General features: G+C 44.4%; 1 protein-coding gene across 1 annotated transcript; it reads left to right on the top strand.

Annotated features, from left to right (window-relative positions):
- The first annotated feature begins 5 nt into the window (after positions 1-5).
- Positions 6-22,287, top strand: LOC309542735 (uncharacterized protein C9orf85 homolog). The gene is made up of 4 exons (XM_082241668.1): positions 6-326; positions 16,321-16,427; positions 18,472-18,585; positions 21,927-22,287. The coding sequence occupies exons 1-4, from the start codon at positions 21-23 to the stop codon at positions 22,096-22,098; spliced, it is 699 nt and encodes a 232-aa protein (XP_082097794.1). The 5' UTR covers positions 6-20; the 3' UTR covers positions 22,099-22,287.
- The last annotated feature ends 489 nt before the right edge of the window (positions 22,288-22,776 follow it).

Genomic DNA, 22,776 nt, shown 5'->3' with positions numbered 1-22,776 from the left:
GGCAGCCCGAGCAGCGACCAATGGAGCGGCGCCGTCGCCTCCGCGTCGCCCTCGCGGGATGGCGAGGGGAGGGCGGGCTCTGCGCGGGCGCAGCCAATCCGCGGCCTCGCGCCGGCGTCCCCGGGCCAATGCGGGCGCTCAGGAGACACTGCGGCGCGCGGCCCATTCGGCGTCGCGGGGCGCCGAGCGGCGGAAGCCGGCCAGCGTCACTTCCGGGCCGGAGGATGAGCTGCCAGCGGGGGAACGTGGCGCGCACGAGGCCGCAGCGGCACCGGAACGCGCAGGCCTTCCGCAACGACAGGCACGACGCCAGCGCCCGGCGCAAGGTAGGGGCCCCTCGGAAGCACCGCAGGCGCGCCTGGCGCGTCTCCCCCTCAGGGCTCCGGGGCAGCCTCTGGCCCTCCAGGTGGTCCGGGCCTGGCCTGGGTGGAACCAGGCGGACAGAAGCTGGAGCCCCCAGCAGCCCGAGGGCCAGAGCTGAGAAAGTGTGACTGAAGGGGTGCGGTAGGAAGAGTGGCTAATAATGGTCTGGCATGTCATCATGATTTATTTACACCCCGCCACTCTGGGCAGATTCCAACAAACTATTTAAAATGCAATGTAATCCAGGCCTGTCCATGTTTGGGTTCCGTGGAACTGGCTTCCAAGTGTGTGACCATAGAACTGCAGCCCCAGGTTGCTGTTCCTGTTCTGCATGGCTGAATGGGGCTGATCTCTCTAGTCAGGCAGGACCCACAATGCATAGAAAGCAGCATCTTTCAAGTGTAATTTAAATACTCATCACTGTAACCATCCCTTATGAAGTGTTGGCTGCCTGAAGATGCACCTGTGATGGAGTTTAAGGTGGAAGTTCTTGTTTGGGTGTGGACTAAGGAATGATGAGCCTTACCAATTTTATTTTGAAAACAAGGAGGATTTTTTAAACAAGCAGAGTTCTGAGTTTGTTTACATGGTTAAACAAAACTAGCTTGCAATGGTAATAAATGTAATGTAAATTAATAATGGCAGAACAAATAAAAGCCAGTAGCAGCCTATAAAAATAATCAGATGCTGAAAAGCCTAGGTAAATCAAGTTTCTACCTGCACTGGAAGAGCATCTGTTTCGATGCCAGGTGAGCCTTAATGGGGAAGGCAGCACATAAGCTAGGTGCCAGAAATGAGAAAGCCCTCTCTGGTTAAATTCATGTCAGGCCCTCTACCTTGCTTCTCCCAATATGCCACCTATGGGTGGATGAGTTTCAGTAGGGACTGCAGCACAGGCCCAAATTCCTGGGTTTAATTTCATTCCTACTGTCTCTGGTACCTGAGTTTCCCAGTTGGCAGAATCGGAGTAACCAGTTACAAGCACAAGAAGCTGCTATGCATGTGATATAATATCATGTGATATTTCATGAACGTCTGTCTCAAGCTCTTTTTATTTACCTTTTTTCTCAACTAAATAGCCTCAAATACTCATTGAGCAATGAACTTCAGGATACTGCAAGATGATAACAATGCAAATATTTTAGGCTTCTTTTCTGAGCAAACAATTTCTCCAAGCAATTATTACTGTAATAAAAACAAATGATAGAAACACTAGAATATTTAAAACACACCAAATTCATAACACTAGACATAAAAAAACCTTACCCAATGAATGGGCATCATGCCTGGAAAATCAATTGAAGAAAATTTTTCAGGGCCTTCCAAAAAGCTTGCAGCAAAGAGATTGGGTGCAGGTCCAGTGGAAGGGAATTCCACAGCGGTGGAGCCACCCTATAGAAAGATCTCTCCGTCATGGCCACACAACTTTCTGACGTAATGGGTGGGCACACAAAGAGAACCTCCAAAGCAGAGCTTAAGGTACAAGCAGGGTGGTATGGGTGTACTGTTGAATAAATAGCTTTGTTGTCATCTGAATTCTCTTTTCTTTGTGTGTGCCTGATGTGTATCGTGGTCATCATGACTGATCCTCCTGTTGTGATTATATTTGTTTGATAGTGTGACCTGTTGGCATTTACCGGTACTTTGAAATATATGTCCTTGGAAATGTAGCCTAAGGCCTTTAACTGTTCATATTAATACCAGTGCTTTCAATAAGATTTAGAATTGCCTAAGCCTGCAAACATTAAATGAGTAATATTTTTATTTAACAGTTTTAATAGTACTTTTTACTATAGAACTGTTGTTTCTACAATTGCATGAGGGCAGCTTCCCAATAATTTCTACATTCACGTTGAAGATATGTAGAGAGTCTTTATAAATGGTGGACATTCTACTTTCTGACATTTGCTGCTCTGGAAATGTGTTAGTCTGTTGCTGATTCCACCCTCTGAAGTTATTTACTTATTGGGCAACTATGTTTTTGACCATGAATAGATGCAGTTGTAGGGGTGTTCTTGTATTATGACATTCCATGCGGGATAGTGTTATGTCATTGGTCTATAGCTGCATACTTTAATGGCAGGGCTTGAAAGAGAAACATTTGTACACTGCAGACAGTAGTCCAGTTTGATCACACACCTAAACCACAATTCTACGGGAAAGGTCAGTTTCTGGCATTGGCATTTAATGAGAAAGGTGGAGTGTTTTAGCCGGTGGTGAAAATAAAAATTGGGATAGAGGAGAGGAAGAGGAGGTCCTGTTTGTGCAGGTGGAACACCTGGTGCTAATGGGCACCTTTGTTGGATGCAATCCAATCTACATATCTCAAATAAAGAAGAAAGAGCACCATTGATATTTAACTAAAGTTGAAACACGGGGTGTGTGGGTGTGCGCGCATGCGTGCGCAAAGGCCACAGATGGAGCAGATTTTAAAACATGTTAAAAGTATTTTTCATTTATTTCTGCAGAGCATAAAGCTCTGAACAATTCCATGGGGGGGGGCTTTATATAACTAGTATAGTATAAATAAAAATAAAAAAGTAAAAAATTGTTTAGGAACACCTTATAGACTAAGTTTGTTCTGGTATAAGCTTTCCTGTGCATGCAAAGCTTATACCAGAACAAACTTAGTTGGTCTATAAGGTAAAGGGACCCCTGACCATTAGGTCCAGTCGTGGCCAACTCTGGGGTTGCAGCGCTCATCTCGCTTTATTGGCCGAGGGAGCCGGCGTACAGCTTCCAGGTCATGTGGCCAGCAGGACTAAGCCGCTTCTGGCGAACCAGAGCAGCGCACAGAAACGCCATTTACCTTCCCATTGGAGCAGTACCTATTTATCTACTTGCACTTGGACGTGCTTTTGAACTGCTAGGTTGGCAGGAGCAGGGACTGAGTAACGGGAGCTCACCCTGTCGCGGGGATTCGAACTGCCGACCTTCTGATCAGCAAGTCCTAGGCTCTGTGGTTTAACCCAGTGTTTCCCAACCGGTGTTCCGCGGCACACTAGTGTGCCGTGAGACACCGGCTGGTGTGCCGTGGGAGGGAGGCGGGCGAGTCGGGCGGCGAGAGGCGGCGGCGGCGAGGATCCGCGTCGAGCCGGGGGCGGCTCCGCGGTGGTGGTGCCGAGCGGCGGGGCAGCGCGCGCAAAAGGGAGGAGCGCGAGACAGCGGAGGAGGAGGAGGCCGGCATGTCCGGGCAGCAGCAGCAACAGCAGCAGCAGCAACTCCCGGCGACGGCTCCTCCTCCGCCCGCTATCGCCGCCACCACCACAACAGCCGCCGCCGCCTCAGCTGCCGCCGTCCCTCAGTCCCTCGCTCTGTTGCCTCCTCCCACCCCGGCAAGGGGAAGGGAAAAAACGTTCACTTTCGTGCGTCCCTCCCGGCGTGACGCTGCGCGCTGACGTCACGGGGCGGGGCTTTAATGGTGGTGTGCCGCGAGATTTTTTTCCGGTAAACAGGTGTGCCGTTGCCCAAAAACGTTTGGGAAACACTGGTTTAACCCATAGTGCCACCCGCGTCCCTGGTCTATAAGGTGCTACTAGACAATTTTTTAATTTTTATTTTGACTGTGTCAGACCAACACGGTTACGTACTGAATCTAGTATAGCATAGGGAGACTAAAGCATTTCAAATGGCTGTCTTCTCTTTTACCATCACTTAACCATATAAACCATAAAGAAGGCTGATCGCCGAAGAATTGATGCTTTTGAATTATGGTGCTGGAGGAGACTCTTGAGAGTCCCATGGACTGCAAGAAGATCAAACCTCTCCATTCTGAAGGAAATCGGCCCTGAGCGCTCACTGGAAGGACAGATCGTGAAGCTGAGGCTCCAATACTTTGGCCACCTCATGAGAAGAGAAGACTCCCTGGAAAAGACCCTGATGTTGGGAAAGATGGAGGGCACAAGGAGAAGGGGACGACAGAGAATGAGATGGTTGGATGGTGTTCTTGAAGCTACCAGCATGAGTTTGATCAAACTGCGGGAGGCAGTGGAAGACAGAAGTGCCTGGCGTGCTCTGGTCCATGGGGTCACGAAGAGTCGGACACGACTAAACGACTAAACAACAACAACAACCATATAAATTCTGTAAATTTGGGCATCACCACTGCTACTCTTTCATTGGGTATGAATTGGTATATGCCAGGGATCAGCAAACTTTTCTACCAGCAGGCCAGCTTACTGTCCCTCAAATCTTCTGGCGGGCCGGACCACACATGCATGCATGTGCACACACACGGACGGAGGGGGGCTGCTCTCTCTCCCCCAGCCCCTCCTCCTGCTTTCCTACCTCCTCCGGCAGTGGTTGGGAGCCGACGATGGTGGTGGTGCCTCTTGTTTCTGGGAGAGCTTTCCTGGGCACCCGGCGTGGGGTCAGCAGGTGTTCCAACCTCCAGCCGAAGCCCCGCGACACACCCACCAGCCTCTCTGCCCATGGCTGCGATGCTGGCCAATCCGAAGCCTTGCCGCCCGCGTGCTGAGGAAACCTGGCACAGCTTCGGATTGGCCACCGTTGGCATCCATGGCTTTGGATTGGCTGTGGGAACTTCCTGGAGCCAATCCGAAGCTGCCTGTGTGCCTGTCGCGGAAGTTAGTCCCCGTGCAGTGAGGCGTCGCTGCGCAATGCCAATTTAGTGTGGGGACTGACCAGGCGGGCAGCAGGGTCCTCAGGCTGTATTAAGGAGCCCCTCGGACCTTGTCCAGCCCACGGACCTTAGTTTGCTGACCCCTGGTATAAGCCATTTGGTTGTAATTAATTTTTATTTATTTTTGCTTCTGTTTTTAATTTTCCAACGAAAATATAATATTGCGCCTGTACTTCACAATTCGAATAATCCAAAAGAACATATAATGGATTTGTGATATAGTAGTGAGAGAGGACATGTTAAAATAGATGAATACAACCAAGTTCTCTTTTCTGCGTATGCCTCAGTTTCTTGCTATGATTCCATGACTGATAGAGCACCAGTGCACAATATCTTAGTGTTTCCTCTTTTAGTACACTCCCCTTTTGAATCTGAGTTTTAATGCTGTACACCTGGCTTTCTTGAAAGCAAAAATGTAGCCGTGAGGCAAGTTTAAGACTTACTCTGAACTATAGTATTACTTTTAAAAAAAGAACAAGGCAGTTTTCTGTTTGTACTCAGAAACTGAGATGTTCTATTGCAAATGTCATCAGGTAAGAAACCGCTTTTGTCATATGACTTACTGTATGCTTAATAAGCATGTGTCTTATCATGTGCACATATCTTACCTACCAATCCTTTACAGTTCTTGTTTATCCTGCAGTTGAGCTCTGCTGAGACTTGAGTCACTTTCACTTTTCAGCACTACTGCACAAAGCAGGGCATGAGAACAGTATAGCAGGCAGTCTCTTCAGTGGCCCTGGCTGCATCTGCTCAGGAACATCTTTCATTCCAGGCTTGACATGCTGGCACCAAACTTGAAGTACAAGAGAAATGGCCCAAATAAGGAGGATTGTTGCATAGAAGAAGCTATGCTGACTTCATCTTATGTGATTAGAGCAGGTGTTTGGCATGGCTCCATAACCATCACTTCTGCTGTGCAGATAGACCGGGTTTGGTCTTTACTGGGCACATGCAGGGCATGGGGCGGCGAGAATCAAGTGCTTCTAAAATAGCCCCATTCAGGTGTTCAGTACTTTTTGTCTTCATCCTTACCGTTGCACCTGACTTTAGAATTTTGGTTCTACTTTTCTGAAAGCTGCATTGGCTTACAAGAGCATTGTAACTTCTTCAGAGGTTATGCTGGTGGCTACTGGAGAAAGAACCTTTTCTGTGGTGTTTCCCAAATTGTAGGACACCCTCCCTAGACATACCCACCTAGTACTATTTTTGTCATCCTTTTGGTACTAGGCATTGTCTGCCTTGGTCACGCATGCATGTAAAAGGGAAAGGGGTTGGCCACATGCAGGGCAAGATGTGTTGTGAATGGCAGCCCCTAGTACGGAATATGAATATAGCAGTAAGTAAGTAAGGTAATATAAGGAACACAGCAGGGTTAACATAAGAAAAAGGATTATGTATGACATTCAAGTCAATTGCAAGATATACCAAGTTTGTGATGATGCTTGTCTGAAAAGTGTCTTACAGTATTCGCTGTGTGTGAAATAAAAGAATGCCATTCCACAGTGTGGTACCATTTGAAAGGGTTTTGGATGGTACACTCTGTAATTTTTCCTAGTTTTTTAGCTAAAGAAAACAATTCAAGGATAAAATAGTATTATTAAAACTACCCCCAGAGAAGTGTTACACCAGGAAGACAAGACTCTCAAAGGGGAAAACACTGCCCTAGAGTCTAGAGATTGTAGTCCTTGTCTGAAATGATGTGTGATCTTCAAATATATATTCTTTCTCAGACTTGTAGTGTTAACTGCAATAAATCTGTACATTTTCATCCATCTTCCTGTCTTTGTGTCTCTGTGTGTGGGTTTTTTTAAAAAAAGAAAGTGGAGGGTGAAGTTCTACTCTTCCTGTACAGTGGTGCCCCGCAAGACGAATGCCTCGCAAGACGGAAAACCCGCTAGACGAAAGAGTTTTCTGTTTTGGAGGTGCTTTGCAAAACGAATTTCCTATGGGCTTGCTTCGCAAGACAACAATGTCTTGCGAGTTCCTGCTGGTTTTTTCCCCCTCCCCCCCTTTTTCTAATCCGCTAAGCCGCTTATCAGCTGATCCGATCAGCAGATAAGCCGCTAAAAGCCGCTAATAGCGCTAATCCGCTAATCCTTCAATGGGCTTGCTTCGCAAGATGAAAAAACCGCTAGTCGAAGAGAATCACAGAACGGATTCTTTTCGTCTTGCGAGGCACCACTGTAATTTACAAATATAAAGATTTAGAATAGCCTTAGCATGAACGGAAGAGTTACAGAAAGAAAAACATACTGCTGATTTTTAAAAAGAAAATTAAACATACTTCCTTATTAATGTAAAGCAACGCATGTATCCAGTGATTGCTAGAGAGAGAGAGAGAGAGAGGTCTAGAGTAGGAAGCATAGGTCAAACAGGAAGTGGGTGTTGTGCCTCGGTTTCATAATTACAGTATTTCATGCTTCATTACCATTAAAATAATGATCCTCTTGCTTTATCATAGATTCCTGTTTGACAAGCTGTAGGTAATGAATGACTTTACGTAGCCCTTGGGAAATGTCTGCACTCCTCTCAGAGCTGCTCAGACAGAGCACTTCTGGCCATGCCTGCTTGCATTCCAAGTACATTAACGTTTCTGGCCTGCCTTTATCCTTGAAACATTTCCCTTTCCAGTTGTGATGTCATACTCCCTTAATGGAATAGCAAAGTATTTGGAAGGAAAGCTCTCCCCCCTCAAAGAGGACATTGCTTAGCAACATCAAGTTTTCTTTCTGTGCTAAAGCCTAGAACAGTTTTGAAGTTTGCCTGGTGCCTCCCCAAACTATTAAAATGGTTAAAGATGCCAGAATGCTCTCAGGAATACAATATACGGTATCTTTTCATTTGTTTGCTTTTGCATACTAATGAATACAAACCAGAAATGTGAGGAAGAGTAAGTAGAAGTTAGCTGTGAATTTTAAAACTATTTCTCATAGTGTTCTGCTTATATGTTTATTCAGAAGACTGGCAATCTTGCTAAAACTGGGGAATTTATGGCTTGTCCTGCTGTCTTTAACATATGCCCTACAAAAGGGGATATGCATCTTTTTAAAAAAGAATGAAGCTTACTAATAGCTGTAGTTGAAACACCTTCCACAACCTTGACGATGATGATTTTATTACAACAACAACAACAATAATTAATAATAATAATAATAATAAATTTTATTTATACCCTGCCCTCCCCAGCTCAGGGCGGCTAACAAGCAATAATAAAAACAAGTTGAATGAATACAACTTAAAAACAAGATTAAAATACAACATTGAAACATTAAAATGCAGCCTCATCACAGGAGGAGAAAGGAAAAAAGAAAGAGGGGGAGGGAATCAATTGACTCCAAGCCAAAGGCCAGGTGGAACAACTCTGTCTTACAGGCCCTGCGGAAAGAAATCAGATCCCGCAAGGCCCTGGTCTCATGAGATAGAGCGTTCTTTAAAAATATACTCTTACAATTTATCTAAATATTCAATAAACCATTTCCATTCTTTTATAAAAAGGTTATCTTTTTTATAAAAAGGTTATCTTGATTTCTTTTTCTTCCAGTAAGTTTTGCCATTTCTACATATTCCATTTTTGTATTCATTCTTCCTTTGCTGGGAAAACTACTTCTTTCCATTTTGGGGCAAGTAACATTCTTACATACAAGTAACATTCTAACATACTTTGGCCACCTCATGAGAAGAGAAGACTCCCTGGGAAAGACCCTGATGTTGGGAAAGATGGAGGGCACAAGGAGAAGGGGACGACAGAGGACGAGATGGTTGGACAGTGTTCTCGAAGTTACGAACATGAGTCTGACCAAACTGCGGGAGGCAGTGGAAGACAGGAGGGCCTGGCGTGCTCTGGCCCATGGGGTCACAAAGAGGCGGACACGACTAAACGACTAAACAACAACAAAACATTCTTACTACTGTAGTCGCATACATGAATAAGTTTCTGTACAGTTTAGGTAGTTTTGTCCCTGTAATTCCCAAGAGAAAAGCTTCTGGGTTTTTTACGAACGTTATTTTAAACATCTTTTTCATTTCATTACGGTGGTACCTCAGGTTACATACGCTTCAGGTTACATATGCTTCAGGTTACAGACTCCGCTAACCCAGAAATAGTAGTTCGGATTAAGAACTTTGCTTCAGGATGAGAACAGAAATCGTGCTCTGGCGGCGGGGGCAGGAGGCCCCATTAGTTAAAGTGGTACCTCAGGTTAAGAACGGACCTCTGGAACGAATTAAGTACTTAACCCGAGGTACCACTGTATGTATCATTTCCCTGTACAGTGGACACTCGGGTTGCGAACATGATCTGTGTGGAATGCACATTCGCATGCGCGGGTTGCGATTTGACGCGTCTGCACATGTGCAAAGCGCAATTTAGCGCTTCTGCACATGCGTGACCACCGAAACCCGGAAGGAACCCATTCCGGTACTTCCAGGTTTTGGCGGTCCGCAACTCGAAAAAACGCAACCTGAAGCGTCTGTAACCCGAGGTATGACTGTAAGCCTTAACCGCAATACAGTGGCTCTTCAGTAGTTGCGTTACCGCTGTAATTCTTGTTTGATAATAGAACTTGGAAGGCTAGACAAGCAAATGTCACTAAGTAGATCAGGTAAATAAATATTTCTGATTCTATTGTCTCGCATAAGTTGAAGGCTGTAATGTGACTACCAGCACGCTTTGTGGTAGCACAGCCCTTTCCCCATTTCTCACGAGCTGTGACAACAATGCAACAAAAATGCTGACATTACAATTCTCTTCATTTAGTCAAGTGTCCCTTAAGCATCTCATTTTTGGGTCCCTGCTTCTAGTCTTTCCACATTTACCTTCTGCCTTCAAGTTTCTGAACCATTAACAAACTGAATAGCGCTTTTATCTTTTCTTAATATGTAATAATACATAGTGACAACATTTGAATCAAGTGATGGGGATCATGGTAGAATTCTCAAATGTATAGACTACAATCCTCAGAATGTTGACAATTCATATTTTTTAAAATTGCATTTTGTTATAACAAATTGTGATTGCAATCACATAAATACATCTATTGGATTGTAATTAGTTCAATTGAAACAACCATATAACAAAATACTGAAGGCTTCTTGTAGGAAGGAATTAGACAGTTTTCATTGTGTAGCATCTTTCTTTGGATTGTGCAGTTAAAATTAGCTAAGTGCCTTATAAAAACCTCACAATTCTAGCTAATATATTCAGGAAGTGTGAATTAAATGACTTAAAAGCTAACTTCTCTTTTCCTCTTGTAGTCTAAAATCTTTGTACCCATCATGATTGCCACAATGGCCTTTGCAATAAATTAGCTTACAGTTAATCTTTCCCACTCCAAGCCTTACAACCTTAGCTTTTGAACTGGGCTTATCCAAGTTTTTCTTTTGCCTTTGCAAAAAACAAAAGCTCTTTTCCACATTATATCTCTACTGATGCTATTATCATGCCCCTGCAAATTCTTCTTTGCTTTGTGTTTTCTGTGATGTGACTTGTTTGTAATTTTAACTGCATACATTTGTAATATGCAAAGTATTTTTTTCTTTTTAAAAATTGCTTTGTTTTTCCTGCCAACACTTGACCTTGAAGTCTGAGTCATCTTAGTTTTCTCAGTGCTTACACTGTTTCCATGAAGAAACTTTAATGGGATGAATACAGGCAATTTAAACCACCCTTACAAACAGAAACAAACTGTTTGCATTCTAAAGCAGTTATTTTTCATTGACTTTTTCTTATTTATTATCTATTTTACTTTACTTTCTCCTGATCTGCTGTATTGTGTTGTTGTTGTTGTTTAGTCGTTTAGTCGTGTCCGACTCTTCGTGACCCCATGGACCAGAGCACGCCAGGCACTTCTGTCTTCCACTGCCTCCCGCAGTTCGGTCAGACTAATGTTTGTAGCTTCAAGAACACTATCCAACTATCTCGTCCTCTGTCGTCCCCTTCTCCTTGTGCCCTCAATCTTTCCCAACATCAGGGTCTTTTCCAGGGAGTCTTCTCTTCTCATGAGGTGGCCAAAGTATTGGAGCCTCAGCTTCACGATCTGTCCTTCCAGTGAGCACCCAGGGCTAATTTCCTTAAGAACGGATAGGCTTGATCTTCTTGCAGTCCATGGGACTCTCAAGAGTCTCCTCCAGCACCAAAAGCATCAATTCTTCGGCGATCCGCCTTCTTGATGGTCCAGCTCTCACTTCCATACATCACCACTGGGAAAACCATGGCTTTAACTATGCGGACCTTTGTTGGCAAGGTGATGTCTCTGCTTTTTAAGATGCTGTCTAGGTTTGCCATCGCCTTTCTCCCAAGGAGCAGGCGTCTTTTAATTTCGTGACTGCTGTCACCATCTGCAGTGATCATGGGCTGATCAGTGATCAGCCCAAGAAAGTAAAATCTCTCACTGCCTCCATTTCTTCCCCTTCTATTTGCCAGGAGGTGATGGGCCCAGTGGCCATGATCTTCGTTTTTTTGATGTTGAGCTTCAGACCATATTTTGCGCTCTCCTCTTTCACCCTCATTAAAAGGTTCTTTAATTCCTCCTCACTTTCTGCCATCAAGGTTGTGTCATCTGCATATCTGAGGTTGTTGATATTTCTTCCGGCAATCTTAATTCCGGCTTGGGATTCATCCAGCCCAGCCTTTCGCATGATGAATTCTGCATATAAGTTAAATAAGCAGGGAGACAATATACAGCCTTGCCGTACTCCTTTCTCAATTTTGAACCAATCAGTTGTTCCATATCCAGTTCTAACTGTAGCTTCTTGTCCCACATAGAGATTTCTCAGGAGACAGATGAGGTGATCAGGCACTCCCATTTCTTTAAGAACTTGCCATAGTTTGCTGTGGTCGACACAGTCAAAGGCTTTTGCATAGTCAATAAAGCAGAAGTAGATGTCTTTCTGGAACTCTCTAGCTTTCTCCATAATCCAGCGCATGTTTGCAATTTGGTCTCTGGTTCCTCTGCCCCTTTGAAATCCAGCTTGCACTTCTGGGAGTTAACTCGGTCCACATACTACTTGAGCCTTCCTTGTAGAATTTTAAGCATAACCTTGCTAGCATGTGAAATGAGCGCAATTATGTGGTAGTTGGAGCATTCTTTGGCACTGCCCTTCTTTGGGATTGGGATGTAGACTGATCTTCTCCAATCCTCTGGCCACTGCTGAGTTTTCCAAACTTGCTGGCATATTGAGTGTAGCACCTTAACAGCATCATCTTTTAAAATTTTAAGTAGTTCAGCTGGAATACCATCACTTCCACTGGCCTTGTTATTTGCAGTGCTTTCTAAGGCCCATTTGACTTCACTCTCCAGGATGACTGGCTCAAGGTCAGCAACCACACTACCTGGGGTGTACGAGCCATCCGTATCTTTCTGGTATAATTCCTCTGTGTATTCTTGCCACCTCTTCTTGATGTCTTCTGCTTCTGTTAGGTCCTTTCCACTTTTGCCCTTTATTATGGTAATCTTTGTACGAAATGTTCCTTTCATATCTCCAATTTTCTTGAACAGATCTCTGGTTTTTCCCATTCTGTTGTCTTCCTCAATTTCTTTGCATTGCTCGTTTAAGAAAGCCTTCTTTTCTCTCCTTGCTATTTTTTGGAAATCTGCATTCAATTTCCTGTATCTTTCACTATCTCCCTCACATTTTGCTTGCCTTCTCTCCTCCGCTATTTGTAAGGCCTCGTTGGACAGCCACTTTGCTTTCTTGCATTTCCTTTTCATTGGGATGGTTTTCGTTGCTGCCTCCTATATAATGTTGCGAGCCTCCATCCATAGTTCTTCAGGTACTCTGTCCACCAAATCTAAATCCTTAAACCTGTTCCTCACTTCCACTGTGTATTCATAAGGGATTTGACTTAGATTGTATCTTACCGGCCCAGTGGTTTTTCCTACTTTCTTCAGTTTAAGCTTGAATTTTGCTATAAGAAGCTGATGATCTGAGCCACAATCCGCTCCAGGTCTTGTTTTTGCTGACTTGTATAGAGCTTCTCCATCTTTGGCTGCAGAGAATATATATAATCAATCTGATTTCGATGCTGCCCATCTGGTGATGTCCATGTGTAGAGTCGTCTCTTGTGTTGTTGGAAAAGAGTGTTTGTGATGACCAGCTTGCCCTGCTTCATTTTGAACTCCAAGGCCAAACTTGCCAGTTGTTCCTTTTATCTCTTGACTCCCTACTTTAGCATTCCAATCCCCTATAATGAGAAGAACATCCTTCTTTTGTGTCAATTCTATAAGGTGTTGTAAGTCTTCATAGAATTGGTCAATTTCAGTTTCTTCAGCACCAGTGGTTGGTGCATAAACGTGGATTACTGTGATGTTAAAAGGGCTGCCTTGGATTCGTATCGAGATCATTCTATCATTTTTGAGATTGCACCCCAGTACAGCTTTCGCCACTCTTTTGTTGACTATGAGGGCCACTCCATTTCTTTTACGGGATTCTTGTCCACAGTAGTAGATATGATGGTCATCCGAACTGAATTTGCCCATTCCCGTCCATTTTAGTTCACTGATGCCCAGGATGTCAATATTTATTCTTGCCATCTCATTTTTGACCACATCCAACTTACCAAGGTTCATGGTTCTTACATTCCAGGTTCCTATGCAATATTTTTATTTACAGCATTGGGCTTTCTTTTCGCTTCCAGGCATATCCGCAACTGAGCGTCCTTTCGGCTTTGGCCCAGCCGCTTCATCAGCTCTGAATCTACTTATACTTGTCCTCCGCTCTTCCCCAGTAGTATGTTGGACGCCTTCTGACCTGAGGGGCTCATCTTCCAGCGTCATAGCTTTTATATGCCTGTTGTCTTTGTCCATGGAGTTTTCTTGGCAGGGATACTGGAGTGGCTTGCCGGTTCCTGCTCCAGGTGGATCACGTTTGGTCAAAACTCTCCACTATGACCTGTCCATCTTGGGTGGCCCTGCATGCTCATAGCTTCTCCGACTTATTCAAGCCCCTTCGCCATGGCAAGGCAGTGATCCATGAAGGGGCTGCTGTATTGTACTGAATATCATTTGGGTAACCGTAGCAGATGTGGAATTCATAATTGTGAAAGCTCAGCTTTCACATTTACCAGTAGTTGTTGCTTTGTTTCTTAAACTGTGTTTCTGGTTCTTATGGCTGTGAAAAATAAACTTGAGAGCATAGTGCCAGTCTTAACTCCACGCTGTCCTAACGGTCCGAGGACAGGGCTAAAGGAATTGTGCATGTACCTAATGAAATATAATTTTCACTGTTGTTTCTGCAATACATCAGCAAAGGCCATCTTAATACTCATCAGAGCCTTCGCTTGGCAGTTTGGGACCATCAGCTGCACATGTGATTCCCAAATGTTCATAGAATCAGAATTGTGTTGAGTTAGAAAGGGACCCCAAGGGTCATCTAGCACAACCCCCTTACAGATGGCTATCCAACCTCTGCATAAAAACCTCTAAGGAAGGAGAGCTCACAAGGTCCTGAGGGAGTCCGGTCCACTGTCAAACAGCTCTTACTGTCCGAAAGTTCTTCCTGATGTTTAGTCGGAATCTTCTTTCTTGTAAGGTTGACTCCTATTGTTTGTACCTATTGAAACTTACTTTGGGCCCAGTTCTCCAATCTGTTATGGTCATTTTGAATTCTGAATTTGTGTATAAGCTGACATTAGAGAAGTTTATAAAATTATCCATGGCATGGAAAAGTGGATAGGGAAGAGTTTTTATCCATCTCTTAACAGTACAACTCATGGACATCCAATTTAATTGAATGTTGGAAGGTTCAGGGAAGATAAAAATAAATACTTCTTCACACAGCACCCACAGGCAGCAGTGATGGCCACCAACCTGTAGGACTATAGGATCCTCCTCACGGAGGAGCTTACTATGATGTGCCTCCAAAGCTGGAAGAAGGAGAGTTTGGATTTGATATCCCGCTTTATCACTACCTGAATGAGTCTCAAAGCGGCTAACAATCTCCTCTCCCTTCCTCCCCCACAACAAACACTCTGTGAGGTGAGTGGGGCTGAGAGACTTCAAAGAAGTGTGACTGGCCCAAGGTCACCCAGCAGCTGCATGTGGAGGAGCATTACGACTCCACTGCTCTTAACCACTACACCAGCATACATCTGAATACCAGTTGCTAGAAGCCACAGGAGACGAGTGAGCTTAGGCTTCCCACCTTTGTTCTGGCAAAATACAGGACAGAGTAGGGTGGTGCGGTTGGGGGACAATTTTTAAAAAAAATCTGGTGTTGAAGTGACTTGAAAGCAACCCATTACAATCTATTGCAACCTAACTGGATTGCACCTCTGGAATTTGTCACATGCACAGACACACAATGGATTTTACATTGAATTTTACATTTTACATTGAAATACAGGACAGTCCTGTGTTATACAGGTGGCAACCCTAAGTCTGCTCTTGTGCTCAAATCCTGCTTGCAGATTTCCCACATGCATCTGGTTGGCCATTGTGAGAACAGGATACTGGAATATATGAGGCATATGTAGTGAGGCTTCTGTAGTTAAATCTGATTAGTCAACAAGGAGTCGAGTTCTTGCGGAGATAATGTTGCGATAGTAGGATGAGTAGCTTCCTGCTCACTGTTGGAAGAGCTGAGTCACCTCTCTCTCTCAGTAGGTACAAGGGGAAATTTTCTATGCACTGATGTTTAGCCAGAGTGTCAAACTAGCCTAGCATGGTGATGTTCACATGCTAATACATGATGCTTAACACTACTGTAAACATCTCTAATAAGAAAGTTGCTAGCAGTGTTAATTTTGACTGATTAGAGAGAACATTTGTAAATGCTTCCCTTCATCCTTGCAACTCTCTGCCTTGCAGTGACGGAGGCCAAGCCGAGAATGGTTGTGATTTTATTTGGAGCCCTTGGTGGTGTTATAATATTGCTAGTTCTTTTCTTCAGCTGTCTGTGTCTGACAACATGTGTCTGACTCACAGCTGATGGGATTTTCAAAAGCTGTTTAATATGGAACTGTGTGTTTGGTTAAAAGAGTGACGTGAGAAATCTCACCAGGTATTTCTAAGGCTTTTGGCTGCAATCCAGAAAGCTTTTTTGAATGTACCCAACTAAGTCTGCAATCAGACAATAAGTAGATTGGTTCGTTCTTTCCATAAAAATCATAGCATGTGCCTTTCCTCAAGCAATCCAGAAAACAGTGTAATTAATGCTGACAAAATTTTGAACAGCTTTTCATAGATCATACACATTACATCGCATATGGTTTCTTAAAGTTTTCAAAACTAGAAATAATGAAGTTGTCACTGATTTGTGAGATTTTGTATTTCAAGTTCAACTAAGTAAATGCAAACTCTTCATATTCCTTTTAGAAAATTAATGCAAAAATCCATGAAGGGCTATGTCAGCATTGTAAGGAAGTCCTGGAATGGCGTGTAAAATTCAACAAATACAAGCCACTAACGCAACCTAAAAAATGGTAAGTAAATATTGTTCCATAGCTTACCACTTTGCTGTTATTACATGTGCTCAGTGCAGACCAGTATGTACTGAAGATACTTGACTGTATTCAGATGTCAAGATGACCCAAGGTGTGGACACAGCCACAGTCTTGTGATTTCATGAAATAAATTTGTGAGTAGTGAGGCATGCTGAAGAAATGCTGATACAAAAGCCATGCAAAGTAAAGACTGTCATTAAATTGGAGCTATGGAACACTTCCTTAAAATTAATCTAGGTGAATAGTCTTCAGTGGACTTTGAACTATCTTAGACCTCCATCGCTTGAATAATCATTAGTTGCTCTTCCATACATTCAGAGACAAATGATGTATGCAGGCATGCATGTAAATAAGCTTCATTTTTAAATGAGAAGCAGCCTCAGGAGTCTGCAGTTTTGAGCAGGGCAATGATAGGGTATTCAGGACCCTGCATGGGGAGGAAACCGTTTTGAGAGGCAGAGATTTAAGCACTCCCTTTCCATTCACTTACAATCAAGCCTGTCTGCTTTTCATTAATACAAAACAAAAATCTGGGCTTGGTGACTTGTTTTTTGCTCAATGTGTCATTTGCTTCTCAGAAGGAGTAATACCTTTGCATAACTAGTCAAAATAAAAAAATTCCTTCCAGTAGCACCTTAAAGACCAACACAGGTGCTACTGGAAGGAATTTTTTTATTTTGACTATGGCAGACCAACACGGCTACCTATCTGTAACTTTGCATAACTAGGTGATTCATACAGAGGAACGCCTTGCAGTTATAAACAATCTTTGGGCTTGCCTTTGTTTTTGAAAGTGTTGTATCACTCCAAGTCTCTATTGTGAGGAGGAAAGGGTGTGTTTGAAACGACCTTTGTGACTAAGGCTGCTTTCTTGTGTACACTTCCATAGGAGTGAGTCCTGCCAAACTCACTGGGACGTACAAGGCAATTTTATGTTTAGAAGTAAGGGCTATGTTTTGGTGGCCCAAGTTTGATGAAGTACCGTATTTTTCGCCCTATAGGATGCACCGGCCCATAGGACGCACCTAGTTTTTTGGGGGGGAAATCAAGGGGGGGAAATTTATTCCCCCCCCCCAGGTTTGCGCAGCCATCCCCAAGCTAGAAGAGGGAGACGCAGCGCTCCGCCTCCCTCTTCTGCCTTCAGGGACAGCTTGGCCCGCTATCCCCCGAGTTTGTGGGGCTGGGGGGGAGAAGCAAGCTTGCTTCTCCCCCCCGCCAGCCTCCAAATGAGGTCGGGGAATAGCGGGGTGGCGGCGCTCCGCCATCCCCCTAGCCCCCAAGCTTGTGGGGCTGCAGGCTGCTGCCCACAAGCCTTGCGAGCCGGCGGGACATCCCTCCGGGCTTGCAAGCCTTGTGGATAGCTTCCTGAAGCCTGGAGAGTGAGAGGGGTCGGTGCGCAGCGACCCCTCTTGCTCTCCAGGCTTCAGCGAAAGCCTGCATTCGCCCCATAGGACGCACCCAGATTTCCCCTTCATTTTTGGAGGGGGAAAAGTGCGTCCTATAGGGTGGAAAATACGGTAGCAGAATTTGATAGATTACTTTCAGAGTAAGCCAGTGGCCCTTGCTCAGTGTCACTGAGTTGGGATTTATACTGGACTGTTACCTTACTGTAGAGAAGATGAGAACTACTGACTCCTGAAGAAAGTGCCACTGATACAGGGTATAAGCAACGAGCAAAGCGTTCTTTGTGTTGGTTTGTCTTTTTAACATTTTGTGCATCTGGGGGATATGTGCAGCTGGGAAATCTGCTTTGAAGAAGCCTTGTGCCAGGGATGTAGAATGTAGTGCAGGAGAGGGGAACCTTCTCTAGCCCTTTGGGAAGAAAGGGGGTATTACATGTTGCAAAATGAAGAAGAAAGAAACAAGCAAAACCCTCTCATTCTCACAGGATTTCAAAGGTTCTGAAAATCATTCAAACATCTCTCTTACTTGGCTATCTGAAATTTGAAAGATATGCAGCGATCTTTTGTAACAAACAGTCTGGTTAACCATTTTAATTCAACTTTTGTGTTCCTTTTAATAGTGTCAAATGTCTGAAGAAGACTGTAAAGGATTCTTACCACATCATCTGCAAACTGTGTGCTCATGAATTAGAGCTATGTGCTAAATGTGGAAAGAAAGAAGAAATTGTGATTCCGTAAGCATTTCACTTAACATTTGTGTATCCCAATTTATTTCACACAGGTGTTGGCAAACTTTGGTGTCCAGCCAGAAACATTCTGATGCCTGGACCTTCCTTGCCTAATGGGCAGGCAGGAGCAAGTTCAAAGCCACATCAGAACCCAGGCTTGGACCAGGCTCCAGAGCTGGGAGGAAGTATCAGGTTCCTCCTCACAGTGGCAGTGAAAGTTAAATTGTCCAGCCCTGCTTATGCTATGGATTATTTTGTGATCTGTACCTTAGATTTGATGTGTGTAATAATCATCTTAACTGGTCTTGGAGTAGCTTTGAATGTGAGATGGAAGGGGAAGGAAACGCAAGCATCTGCCATGCTCCATGTGTCTTGTTTATCACGGCCTAAATGCAGCTCTTGTGTCTTTTGGCACGGTCTCCTTGTGCCGTGCAAATGCTGTTCCTGCATGTGAAGCGTCTCCATCTCTCTTTGGGCAGATGTGTTGCAGTGCTGGTTGGAGAACTAAGTGTGGCCTCTTACGCCTCCTGTTCCTCCTCCTCAGCTTTTCAGTAATGATGACACTAAATTTAGTATTTAAAGCATCTTTACCCTGCTCTTCACCCCTATAGGCGCCAAGAGCAATGTACAAAAGATCAGTAATGAACAAGGCATCCCCTCCCCTAGGGCTTTCAATCCAAAAGGCAGGAAGAGCAAGGAAGAGGAAAACTAACAAAGTCAGGCACCAGCTATTGAAGTCACCAAAGTCTCATAATAACCAGCATGAATGGAAACTGTTTGAGGAGAGTGAGGGAACCAGAGGAATCTGGTCTCTTAGTAGAGCCAACCGAGTGGCCTTGCTTCCTAGGTCTTTGTATCCTGATGGAATGATTGTTGCTAGACAGTTGTGGGAGAGGAGGAGTCATCAACTTCAGTGCTTCCACATGAGGATGCCTAGGTTTGCCATCTTAACCACAGGCTTGGACCCTTCCCTTTTCCAGTAAAGTGGCCAAATGGTAATTTGCTACAACAAAATGGGGCACACTGATGAAACTGTACGAGTTTGGTTACATAAAGGAGTTCCATTAGCAATGCAAATGCTCACACCTTGGCTGCATCTATTTATATACATGCCTAGGCTGGAACTACCAGAGTTAACCTAATTGAGCTGTTTGTGGAAATTATTTTTAAGCACCTCACCAAATGTTGATTTTTAGCACAATAGCTTTTAAAACGTGCTATGAGTTTTTTCAGTATAGTTGTTCTGATATGCATCAATTTTGCAACAGTCAGACAACAATGTGTTACTGGAAAAATGCTGTTTTCTTCCTAACTAGCATATCTATAGCATTTTTACAGAAATTGGTTATATGACTGATAACTACCTGGATGCTGACCTCACTTGTAGTGAGCAATCTCTTCTCTCTCACTCAAAACACATAATATCTGGGTCATTTCAGGAACTCCTATGTTCTTAAATGCTTCCAGTTCTGGAGGCTAATTGTTTCCAGTAATATTACAGCAGGGTCAGCACTTATCTAGGCATTAAAAAATAAACCAGGAGGAGATACTGGTATTCAGTGATATGCTGTGTGAATTGTGGGCACTCTCCTTTAATGGCATTTGAGAGCACAGCTCATTTTTTTTTTAATAACAAAAAAATACCTTCCCATTTTGGTCAACTGCCTATGATTAAAACTGTTGCCCACATGCAAACACTAAACAAAATTTTATTTCTTTATTCATTTCATTTAGTAAATTTTTCTGCTGCCCTCCTGCCAAGGATCACAGGACAATTAACAGTATAAAAAACCCCAAATGAATAACATGGTAACAAACAAAAACAGTTACCTCCCCCCAGACTAAAAAGCCATAGATTGTTTAATTAGCCAAAGACCTGGGAAAAGAGAAATGTGCCTCACCAGGGAGAGCATTCCACAAGGGGGGAGCCACCACAGAAAAGGCCCGTTCTCATGTTGCCACCCTCCAGACCTCTTGCAGGTTGGTTCCCATGGGGAGAGGTGGTCCTTGAGGTACTGCGATCCTGAGACAGATAAAAAATGGATGACAAATGCCTTAGATGTGCCAAATGAGGCTTCATAGTTAATACATTAAACAGAAAAGAGAAACCGGACCTACAGAGAGCAGAACAGCTCTCTTTCTGACTCCCACACCAGCAGTTTCTCCTCGCTTCCCATGAAGCACTACTGTGCTGTTCTGGCCAGCATGACTGACGGGTTGAGGCTGCATTGCCCTCATGGTTGCCCCGGATCAGACATGTCGGACCTGCCGACCGCAGTTGACTGGTCCATTGCGGGGTTGATCGCGGCCGAGGCAGCCAGAGCTGGGCGTGAAAGATGCATGCGCACAACAAAGGCAGAAGGAGAAGCCGGCAGGAGGAGGAAGAGGGCGGAGGAGGCACACGCAGACGGAAAGGCATTCTGTGTGTGTGTGTGTGTGAGAGAGAGAGAGAGAGAGAGAGAGAGCGCGCGCTGGTTGGGGGGTGGGGTGGGGGAGAGGAGAAGCATCGCCCAGAGCTCCGCAGCCCATCTGCTTTGAGGGGGGAGGCGGGATCAGGATCGCCTGCACGGCTCCCTTTGACAAGGGCGGGGGGAGCATCTGGCAACAGGCGAAGCAGCCAGCGCCCACCCACCCTGTACCCATCTCTGTCCCCTTGGGAAACAGTCAGCGCCCACCCATCCCTGCCTCCTCAGGAGAAGCAGCCGGCGGTGCGCGCCCACCCACCCTGCACCCATCCCTGGGTGGTAGATAACTGCCAGTTTTTATAGTGGATCGTAGACCACAGGCTACTCCAAGTTGGACATGCCTGCCCTAATCTATGCCATAGGGACCTACCCGGACCCTGAGATCATCTCCCAGGCCCTCCTTTGCGTGCTGCCTCCTCAAGAGGTCCAGAGGGTGGCAACACGAGAGCGGGGCCTTCTCTGCAGTGGCTCCCCGTCTGTGGAATGCTCTTCTCAGGGAAGTTCGCCTGGCACCTTCATTGTACACCTTTAGGTGCCAGGCAAAAATGTTCCATTTTAACCAGGCCTTTGGTTGATTTGGTTGATATCAAAATGTGGGTTTTTTTAAGGGGGGGGGAGGTTATTGGGTGGTGGTTGTTTTTATTTTGATATTGTATTTTGTGGTTTTATATTTTGATTTTATTCTGTGAACTGCCCTGAGACCTGCGGGTATAGGGCGGTATATTAAGTAAGTAATTAAATACGTAAGTAAATACGTAAGTAAATAAAAATATTTGTATGAAATATTTGTATGAAAAGTCTCTTCTCCTCCTGCATCACATCCCAGTTTCAAAATTCAGTGATGAAAGCTGGAGAAATGATACTTTGTGTATTTTGTCATAGGATTCAGACAAGTCTAGAGAACACTGAGCATGAACCTTCCAAAAACGATCAAACAAGAAACAGAAATGTTGAATTTGAGGAAAGCCATGAATTGGACTTAAGTGGCGAGGAAGATGAAGATCTGGATTTACTGGTGAAGAAAATTATAAACTTAAAGCCTGAAAAGACCTGAGTCTAATTATCTCTCCAGGGAGAAGATTTGGGTACAAATTCCATTTCCAGCCAGGAGATTGCTTATTATTGGACACTTTTGCAGTTTAAGGTTCATGGTATCGGGAATAGTTGGCACAAACCTTATGCTTGCATTTTCTTAAAATTTGTTAGAGAATACTACCATTTAATAAACTTTTCTTTAAAAATGGATTAGAGTAATTTTGTGCATTCAAATGAGTGTCTTCATTGCTTGTTGATTCCCCCGGGCGCCTGCCCCTTCGCCTTTCCCAAAACATACTGTAGGTGACAGTGGAAGAAGCTCAGATAGATAAGCTAGGCACCAAAGACACCTGAAACCTCGGTTACAGTCGCTACAATGGAATGTCTATTCACTGGATGTCCCTTGAGGTCCCTTCCAATGCTACGATTCCACAATCTCAACCACATTGCTTGACTATAGTCTGCTTTTACAACAAATCACTTGTCCCAGTATGCAAGGAGGAGAAGCGCACACAGTAGGAAGGGAAATGGTATTGACAATGGACTAAGGCAGAGTTTTTTTAACGGTGGTCTATGAGCTCCATTTGAGTGGTCTATGGAAAGGCTGCAGCACAGTCAAATATACTCAGCCCTCCACTTACTTTCCTTGATGATGGAGGACTCAGATGCCCAACAAGGGGTGCATGATTCGTGTGGC

The sequence above is a fragment of the Podarcis vaucheri genome, assembly GCF_965113315.1.
Source record: "Podarcis vaucheri genome assembly, chromosome: 11".
In the NCBI taxonomy this organism is placed as follows: Eukaryota; Metazoa; Chordata; class Lepidosauria; order Squamata; family Lacertidae; genus Podarcis; species Podarcis vaucheri.
The sequence above is the reverse complement of the archived record's forward strand: the minus strand, read 5'-3'. Positions and strand labels throughout refer to the sequence as shown.